General features: G+C 33.4%; 1 protein-coding gene across 1 annotated transcript in view; it reads right to left on the bottom strand.

Annotated features, from left to right (window-relative positions):
- Positions 1-10,947, bottom strand: part of LOC111089085 — a 67,230-nt gene that overhangs the window by 33,181 nt on the left and 23,102 nt on the right. The window contains exons 6-8 of the mRNA XM_022400865.1: positions 4,498-4,676; positions 2,711-2,843; positions 2,093-2,160 (exon numbers count right to left, since the gene is read on the bottom strand). Of these exons, the coding sequence (XP_022256573.1) occupies positions 2,093-2,160; positions 2,711-2,843; positions 4,498-4,676 (380 nt within the window). The remainder of the gene's footprint in view (positions 1-2,092; positions 2,161-2,710; positions 2,844-4,497; positions 4,677-10,947) is intronic.

Raw genomic sequence — 10,947 nt, 5'->3', positions numbered from 1 at the left:
CTTGTGTCGCTAAAGTTTTTTCGGGACGAGGTTACGGAAAGTTACTTAACAAACGGAGACGTAACAGACCTTTCTTTCTGTAAGAGGTAGTATTGATATTATCAAGGTGTGCTGTTTTAGCCCAACCTTTATATTTACTATCAACACTGTATTTATGTATGATTTTTTTTCCATTAGTGGATGGATCCAAGTAAATGTTTTAAACCATCATAACATTCTATAGGTTTCAGCATTGCATAATATTTATGTTCCATATTTTTTCGTTGTTATTCGATTAATTAATTAGCTTTTATGTAATTTTCAACTTGTAAATATACAGAGATCTTTTTTAGCAAATAATCTATTTGTTTACCTTTGTAAAAGAGAACAAAATGATGAAATGTGTCCCTTATTGGTGGCAATTATATCAACTTATCAAAGTAAATTATTCTATAATTTACTTTAGAATAAGGTTTTGTACATTATCACCAACTGCCCATTTTGAAAACATACAACAGAACTCCAGTATCTTCTATTCCACATCCTTTCACTTTCCATGCTACATTATCATTTTCATCATCACTTATAATTTTTCAAAACTCGTTCAAATGATTGCTTTTGGTGTGGGGTCTTCAATACTTCTATTCCTATGTGGATATGCAAAGTATCTCTGTACAATCCGAGCAAAATTGTTTGTGATAGATAAATCTTTCTAAGCAGAACAATGATTGAGCTGCAGTGTTGTAAACTAAAGGATTCATACAGAAGAGTAACTCACTCAACCAAGATAGGTGTAACTTACAAAGGAGGAGAGAAGATACCGTCTGGCATGAAGTGAGTGACAAGAGGATTTGAATCAGGGTGAGCACTGAGTACAATTCACCTCAGAAAGTCCGTACCATATTTTAATATGTTTTTATATTTATCTATATGGTTCTATACTTGAGAAAAGTTAGACAAAAAGTGTGATCTAATAAAACCGTTTTGTGTAGAAAATGAAAATTTAAGAAACCAATATCAATTAAAGCTCCAAAATAGGTTTAAACCTGCATTAGTCTTCTGTAAAAAATTTCCATACTCACTCTTCTGGGGTACAAGTGGACCCCATCATGAAACAATTAAGTAAAAATACTTAAATAATAATATACTATCATTTTAGAAACAAGAAAAAGTAACACTCAAATTCTTTTCCTTTATTAATCAATAAACGAACACTGAATGTTACAACTTGTTTCTTTTTTACCACCTAAACTAAGCATAACAATTCAACACAAACTAGTGAATACTGAAATTAATGAAAACAACAAATGTGTATGTGCTTCTATCGTCAACACCGATTTTTACAAAATATTTGAGGTCAATGAAGCAAAGTTAAAGTATTATCAAACTATAGAAAATATAGGAGAGGAAAAGCAGCGAAGAGAAGTTCTGAAATCATTATTAAAAGAATAAGAGGCACATTGAAAGCAATATAGATATCACAGGACACCTGGAAACAAATTGATCAAGGAAAAGTCATACAAAAGGCAAGAGTCCAAGCCAGCATAGGATAAAAAAGTGAAAAAAGAAGAAGAAAGGACAAGCAAAACTTGTTGGAAAGGAAACTGTCTGAAGCAGAAAAAGCAACATTGAAAAATGACACAAGAACAACCTTCAGGATAATAAACCAATTGGCTTGGTGAGAGAAATATACCTATCAAAGACAAAAGAATGAATATAATAGAAATGGAAGAAGAAAGCACACAACAATAGGTTGAATATTTGAAAGAGTTATTGAATCATCAAAACAACGTTGTTGAGGAACCAATGTTGTTGCCAATAATGAGGAAGACGATGTAGTATAAATACTGGTAGAATAACAGACGAAGAAATAGTGAAAGTTATTCAAAAATGGAATAACAACAAAGCACCCGAAATAAATTAGATACATTCATAAATACTTAAAGAAGGTGAAGAAGGGTTAAAAAATGGTTTACAAAAGTTTGTAATACAATATGGGAGGAGGAATTAATGCTGAAAGACTAGAATATCGGTCCTGAAACATTCGATCATTGTGTCCTATGTATAGGAGCATTCACAGTATAACACCAACAATTATTCTGAAAAGTCTTACCATCTCCACAGGAATTTCCACAAAGTTCGTCTTATGGTGCAGAAAGTCATGAATGGCTGATAAATTCACTAAGATATAAAATCAAACAACTAATTATAATTATATAAAAGGATTATTCTTCAAAAGCAAGATTTTATATACCCAAATGTTGATAAAAACATACTTTAATAACTATTACATAGTAATAAAAATCTAAACTGTTAAGATTTCTTGCATTAAGTTATATCTTTGTATCTTAATATAAGGCAAGTATTTACAACAGTGATTTCCTCTCAAGGTAGGTCTAATTTTATATTGTAAAAACAGTAATAAAAGAACTGAAACAATGCTGTTTTTTCCAGAAAGCTCATTAAAACATGACAATTTATTATGATACTAATGTATTTTTTACAATAAGCACTTCAATAACAAACTTTCCAATAATTGACTATTCTTCTTCTTCTTCTTCTTAAAGTGCTGAATAAATCCTATGAAAAATGGAACGAAAATTATAAAGATTTAAAATTACTACAACTGAAAGTTCATAACCTCATGGTAAATTTATGGGCCTTTTTTCTACCTTCAAATCTACCTTACTTCAAGTAATAATAAAAATTAAAGGGTAATTAAAACTCGTACTTGCTGGTTTGGACGTTACAGACCAAGAGTACTTCAGTCCAAATGCTCCTCCACCTATAATCTGTGAAATTCGTAACCGAACCACTCCTGTACAAACATGTTGAGGCCCATGTAAGAAGAATTTTGGTTTTATCTGAAAATCAAATGTCTAAATTATGCTTCTGCATCTTAAACTGTAGATTCTTCTTTTGTTATTGTTTCTGAAACACAATTTTTCACAGCATATATAAAAATAAGCAAATTATTCACATGTTAACTGACATAACACGTAACCCGGTGGTTCACAAGAAAATCATAGGGCCTAGAAGGCTACAAATTGAGTTTCAATACACACAGTAGTTACAGCACAGATAGTCTATTGTGCAGCTTTGTTTTTAATATCAAACAAACAGATCCTGATGCTAATTTGATTGATTTTTACTATCACTACTATTCACCTACTTAAAGTTTCTATGCTATTCCTTGCTCAATCTACATTAGTAAGTTTAAAATAAGTGGCTATTACATGATTATTCAATACTTTATTTTGTTACAAATGTTGAAATAAATTAATTTTATCTCTTTAGTATGGCATATACACGTTTTGTTCGTCAATATCTTTTATTAATTAACTTGAAATTGGCATAATTCGATGACTCTGAATGGAAGAATAAGTAACTGTGACAGATTTACTAATACTGTTGCGTCTCTGCTTGTTTGATAATTTCCCGTAAAATTTATTTCCGAGAAACTTCAGCGAAACGAGATCTTTTTTTATTACAACTAGTTTATTCTTTCTCGATACAACTTTGTAATTCAAGAATTTCCATGGTCACGTTAACTTAAACACATGCTATAATTCAAAACGATTCAAGCACTTTACTTACGGTCACTACCGCTCACTTGACTCAATTATCTGTCTCTATATTTCTCGCTTCAATCTGCTATTATTATCTCTGCTTTATTTGCCGAGCTTATATATTAAAATAGAGGGCATCTGGCAAACACTCGAACCTTAATGATCCTTCTAGAAACTCATTACGTGTTACCAGAGTCACGTGACTTCCGCTGTCGTAACAATATTAAGGAAGTTCCAGACTAGAAAGAAGACTTTATATTGTTTGTAGCTATGTAAAACTTTTGTATATAAATCATTCTGTGTAAAAACTATTTGTAATAACCATTATTGTAAATTGTATTATTGTTTGGATATTAAAATATATTTGTATTAAAAAAAACTGTGTGTATCAATCTTGTTGGCAAATATCATAAATTGGATATGTATCGGCATTTATTTAACTACTAAATCTAAATTACAATAGCCTATTTGAAATTGTACTACGTAACATAACATATACATTGGATTTTCAATAAAAATAATGGTAAGTAAATATTTAAAACTCGTTCTTTGGGAAGAACCTTTGTTATACCCTTGAAGTAAAGATACATGAAATTTTAGTACGTTGGATAAAGATAAAGCTAGTACAGAACTTTATACAAAGTGTTTCTTTGCTACAAAATTATGCATTCCCAGTGTATCTAAAATGATATATTTTGGAAGTTATTAAGTTTTTTTTTGCATTTACAGAATCACACAACCATACCTGCCATTTAAATGTATTTTAGTTAATTGTTCTCAATTTTTGTGCTAATTCATTGATCCTTATTATTGTTCATCCACTTAGACTGTACATGTTGTTCGTTATACAAAATAGCTGTTCAAACTTAATAATACTACACTATCATATAAGTACTTAATACTGGATTTAGTAACAGTGAAAACCCATAAAGCATGAAATGTAAATTACCATTCTTTCAGGAAAGTTTACATGAATCAATCCTTCTACTTCATCACTGAAACTGTCCTGGGAACAAAAAGTTCGAATTCCATTGTGATGGGCAAAAGTCAGTGTCATATTTAGACTTAGTTTTACAGTAGATTGGAGATAAAGAAACAGAGCATTGACAGAGTTCCAGCATGAAAAATCTGAAGAGGAAATATTTATATATCTAATTAAACTGGACAAAAAATGAACTTAATAAATTAAAGAAGCCAATATAAAATGAAGTATGCACTACATATATACTATTTTCATAGCCATAGACTACAGTGATTCATTGAATCTTACAAATAATTTATACTTTCATTGTATATATTTACATTTCATTTGATAAACTCAAAAGTGACTAACAGCAGTATTAATTGAATTAATATTTTGCATTAATGATAACAGAGAATTATTGTTAATCTCAATAATAGGTTCATCATTCCCTCTCAAAAAGTAGCTTAATTTTATGATGTTCAAACTAAAGAACAAAGGTCAGACAAATATGTATCTAGCTAAGCCTTTTACGATAAACTTAAGAGACAAAAAGTAAAAACATAAATTAACAAAGTTGCTAAAATATAAACGAGATGGACAGTTTTATATTTATCTAAATGTACTTGAAAATTAATATATACCAACAGCGTTATCAAAGTTGGTCTCCCTAAGGAATGTATAAAAATTGTGTCATGAGTTTTACTTAAGAACATTACCCAGTTAGATAATATATAGGATTTACTACTAATTCTCATGTTTTAATTTCAAGTAAGGAGTTAGTTTATATTTTGTTTTCCTACTTAGAGTGTCACAATGTGTTCCATTACAGGCTTAGTACAACATTATTATGTGTTGGTTATAGTTCTATTGTTTGGTTGTAATTACAATTAACAGTTACTAAGTGTTGAATTTCAAATACAAGTACAGAATTATCACTAAAGTGAGTAGTTTAGTTTAATTTTAGTATGTATTCAGGAATTTGTCTGAAACAATGACTGTCTAATGGTAACATCACTCCCAGCATTGACCACTTTGAGCCTAGCTGTGTGCTGTATCAATCTCTGATATTGGATTAACTGCTGACACAACTTACATCTGCAAGATCTATCAGATACTGACGTACATAGTGGGTAGATTGACAAATCATCACACAGAGATAACACACTCTGTTACTAGAGGGTAGTAAAATATTGAGGTGCGTAGTTTTTTTTAGCCATAAACATTGAGCTGTTAAATGACCCCTATTGAAAGGTGAACCAGACTCCACTGGTTTCAAATTATGATAGCTTATTACACTAACATTGGGATCAGTGGAGGAAAGTATTGCCTTGACAAGCTCTCTGATTTCTGTGATATCATACTTTTTTTATAGTCTAAACTCTTACATCTGATGAGTTTACTTTCATGGCTTTAACGTCATGCCAAATGCTTATGCAGAGGCTTAGATAACCACTACAGCATCGTTACTGATATTATTATTCTGGGTTCTCAGTGGAACAATTACAGTTGCAAGTTATAAGCTATCTAGAAGGTTCACCTTAAATTACTTATACAAATCTAAAATACCAATGCATGTGTGAAACGTAACACAACGCATCCATTCATATGTTCATAGAAGTGTTATCAGACAGGAACCTGCAGCCACAAGTATCACGTGTGTGTGCGTGTTACACTTTGTATTTTACAGACACTCCACAGTACAGACAAAACCTTATAGTACTAAACTCTATTGAAATAAAAATAATTTCTCACAGTAAATCTGAAAGATACATCTGTATATTCCTACTTTTTCTTTATACCATCTGAAATAGAAGAAATATCGTCTGCGATGATCAACTTACGTATGATGTGCACGTGAAGACAGTGGTATAAAATAATCTGAACAAGGATGTCGAGCAGTTTTTGTGTCCTCGGTCATCTATCTATCATTAAGCCAACTTAAATTAACAACTTCCACACAAGAAGCCCCTATGATATATAATGATGAGAATGATTAAATCTAGAAATCAAACAATTTGTTTGTTTGTTTGAAGCTAAGCACAAAGCTACACAATGGGCTATCTGTGGTCTGCCCACCACGGGTATCGAAACCCGGTTTCTAGCGGTGTAAGTCCGCAAACATACCACTGTGCCAATGGGGGGGGGGGTGAAATCAAGCAGTCAAACCCACAGTTAATATATACAGATAAGGCATGAACCAGTTTGGGAAGAGGAGGCAAGTATTGCATGGAATACAGGCTATGCTATCTACAGGCATTCAACTTCCAAATACAGTATGCAGCAAGACCAATCTCACAAGAACTACATTTTCGTACTTCTACAAGCTTTCGGCTGGCACATAAACAAAAAAATAAGTAATGTCAGCCATTTATCGTGACGAAAACAAAGTCGGAACCTTCGTGCATAGACACAGAAACCCAATGAGTACAGCTTAGTTAAGGTATGCATGTCATGACATTTTACATAGTTATATCCAAAATTTACTAATCAAATAAACTTGGCTCCAAAACGTAGGTTACGATTCAATTTTTTTATATTAATAAAGTTTAATTTCTTAATTTTAAAAGGAACTATTTTTATCCCCTTTTATCTTTATATGCCTTTCAATATAATCATATAATCACTTGTATGTGTCTGATGCACAAGTTTATAACCAATAACAGTAGAAGCTTCTTCTCTACACAAATCTTACGATTTTTTCTTTGTTGTTTAGAAGGAAACTCAAAGTCAACGGAATTCATAGCTTTTGTATCTATCTAATCTTGTTATCTGAGCAGTTAAGGCATTCGTTTAATATATTTATAGCTTATATAGGAAGTCAGATAACTTATTGTAGTTTTGAGACATTATTCTAGTGACTGATATATAATTTGTGCTCTGAAATATTTGAAAGCTAATTAAACTTTATTTGGGCAACCAACTATGTGTAAAAGTGAGGCCTAGCACAATCATGCCTGCAAGAGCAGAGATCATGCAGGTTCGCAAACTATGATCTTGGTGTTTAAAAGAAACGACGAGTGCAAATTGTTGCTTTTCATAAATGGATAAGCCTGTTTTCTGGTACAAAGTCCACTGATAAAATCATAAAAGTAAAAGAAAACTGATGTGAAAAGGTTAAGAGTTCAAAGTGTAAATATAAGTAATTTGAATTTCAAGAGACAACTGAGCATTCAAATAAGAAGAAAAATGTACTGATGATATTATTTCAGAGTAGTCAATTTTAAATTTCACTAAAGTTAAAGTTTGATTGTTTGGTATTAAGCACAAAGCTGCACAATGGGCTATCTTTACTGTGCCCACAACAAGTATTAAAAACAGATTTTTCTTTAACCACTGATCCACTATCGGGTTAGAGTTAGGGTAGAGAAAATAAAATATAAAATATATAGTTTTACCGAAAAAAAGCTTTTGCTATTTACTAAAGAGATTCTAGAGCCAACATAAATGAAATATCAAAACTCTAAGAAGAAGGTAAGTATTTTCATTCTTAACATGAAAATTACTTTTCACTCAAACTGGCTGAGTAAAGGCTTCACAAATACAAAAAAAATATTTAGTAAAATGCTTTATTAAAAAAAGCTGATTTTTTGTGTACAACAGACCTGTAATGCTTACCAAATGCGTGCCAAATTTCATTATTATATACTTAGTACATATAAAGTTATAGTATGTACAGTTTCATGATTACGGTCAAATTGTCTTCACTATATTAAAAAGAGCATCAACACATACACACAAAAATTCAAAAGGAAACAGAGTTCATAACGACATCTGCTTATCAAAAGGTTAGCCACTCCATCCTGGGTTATGCACTACTATTTATCAGTATGAGTGCTACAAAGCTAGGTAAGATTCAGAAGATACAAAATACCTTGTTTAGAATGGTCATGTTATGTACTTCAGTTACCCCATTTCAACTGTATTACACTTTAAAAGTCTTAGAAACATTGCAGTGCACCAACAGCAATTACAAGAAATATTATTCACAAGGATCTTGCAGTCGTGATACGCAACATATCATGTCTTCTACTTACTTTAGCTATATAGGAATTTAAAAAAATCGTTTATTTAGTTTCTGTGTAGTTTTCAGCATGAGTATATTATTCAGAAAGTCATTAAGAATGACTTGTTCTTGTTGCTTTGCTCTTTATAGCAGATAATGTCAATTTTGCTAAAATATTGAAGTAATATAGAGCATTCAGGATTAAAGGATTAACGACTGTAATATCATTTGTTGGTCAAATAGATATTATCTTTATGTTACAGCTGCCCAATACATTCAGAGAATAAGTTATAATTATAATATGAATCTAAGTTTCAAATGGACAGCAACTGCCTGTTGTAGAAACCTACAAGTGTAGAGGACGACGGACGTTTTGAAAGTCTTCCGCCTTTTGTCTTCATGTCAGTGCATGTTTGTGTTTATTTCTGGCAGTTATTTTGATTTTAAAATAATTATTCCCAAGGAAATAATCACTAATCAGGGGTGTTCGAAGATTAAGCAATCTTTCTTCACCCCGCGCGTGGCCTAGGAATATGGGCTTAAATTGAGAAACAGGAAATTAATGCAGACAAGCTATGTAAATTTAAAAAGGTAAACGTAAAAGTCAAAAGTAGAAAGTAAAGAGTAAAGAGCAGAGTAAACTAAACTAAATGGCCGATATCGGACAGATGGTCCATTAGGGCAGCGGATATCTATAAATCCTATGCTAAGAATTTAATTTGGGGGGAAATGGGAGTACGCCGAAAAAACCCACTTTCACTGGTAAAGACCAATCCGTTACCAGTGCCTGGTTAGCAAGAAGAAGTAAGTTGGGAAGACAAAGTGAAGTCCAGTGCTGGGGGTTGATTAAATCTTAAAAGAATTGTGAAGTCTCCTGATGTTTGCCAGGGCTACTGGGGTACAGATTCAGGTTCCGGTATGGTTGGGGTGGCATGAGGTCGTTGTTGTCACTGGTAAGTGGGTGGAGGGCACAGAAAGGTTCATCGTTACCCGTGGTCGGGAAAGGTGTTGATTATGAGAGCGTTGGATGAATATGACGGCGAGGGTGTAGAAAGTGGCATGGGGCTGAGAGGCGGGTTGCAGGTTTGTTGAGAAGCATCGTTGCTTACTGGAAAGACTGGTGGCTGGGTCTGGGTGCCTTTTTTCTTATTGTAGTGGTGGTTTGGTTCATCTTCGCTTATGTTTCTATCATAGGTGTAGGCGGAGTTTGAGTTGCTTGGTCAGATTTGGTGGCAGTTGCAATTTGGATTACGTGAAACGTGGGCTTGGGGGATGGGCTGAGAAAGGTAGGGGTGGGTGAAGCATTTGGTATGGGTTTTCTGCTTTGAAGTGATACTAATCAAGATAGCAGCTGTGGGTGAGAATAGAAAATGGAGGGTGAACCTGTTTTCTTTGATGAGATATGGTGGACTGCATGGATTGTAGAGTTGGTTGTAGTTTCGAAGGCTCAGTGAATTTCCTCTGGCATAAAGGATAAATGGACGTTTCTGAGAAATATTGTGTGGAGACTGGGATTGCTTGTAGAAGGTTGGCAAGTGACAAGTGGGTTTGAAGACCTAGGGTGGCAAAGGTAGCGGAAGTCTTCGAGTGTCTTGGGCTGTATACCTCCCTTGCGTAGATAACGGGTGCACTCAGGGAATACTCGGGCTTGGGGCTTGTAGCGGCAGATGAAGTTGGCTGTGTCCCGCAGCGAGAAATCCAGCAGTAGTCCGGTAGTCCATTGATAATTAATGGCGGCGTAAGGTAGTAGACAGACTGCATACTATCATGTATCAGGGTCGATAGCTCACGAGAGGATGATCGTGATTCTGACGTGACCCGAATGAATGATGTCAGTTTGTGTGTGGTGTAGTTTGGTCTTTATAGTGTTCTAGTGGGGTGTGAAGAGCGTGTTATGATTGGTTGGTTAAAACACGTTTCTAATTGGAGGAGAGACTTCCTGTAGCCTTAACCAATGGTAGCCACAGTTTACTCACCTCTAATCCTGAATCTCTGTTTAGTGAAGGTTTGCTTGTGTTAATGTAAAACGATTGATTAATTTTTCTTGTCTTCCAAAATGCGTCTGTGTCGATGATTCTAGATTTTTCCCATTCTATGTTGTGTCCAGTTGACATGGCGTGTTTTGCAGTGGCTGAATTTTGTGTTTTCATTAGTCTTGTGATGTCTTTATCTTCCTTTATTGTTGTCATGAGTCTTCTTCTCATTTCTCCAATGTATGTTTTGTTTCAGGAACACGCAATTTCATAAATGACGTTTTTCTGTTTATTGTTGGTAGGTTTCTGTTTGTTTTTCACAAGAATCGATCTTAGTGTTTTATAAGGTTTCCACCGAATGTGTATGTTGAATTTCTTAGCTTTTCGTTGAGTTTTTCACTGACATTTTTCAGGTATGGGAGATATATGGTTGTAATGGTAGTGGTTTATTTACTTTTC

The sequence above is a fragment of the Limulus polyphemus genome, unplaced genomic scaffold, assembly GCF_000517525.1.
Source record: "Limulus polyphemus unplaced genomic scaffold, Limulus_polyphemus-2.1.2 Scaffold5203, whole genome shotgun sequence".
NCBI lineage: Eukaryota > Metazoa > Arthropoda > Merostomata > Xiphosura > Limulidae > Limulus > Limulus polyphemus.
The sequence above is the reverse complement of the archived record's forward strand: the minus strand, read 5'-3'. Positions and strand labels throughout refer to the sequence as shown.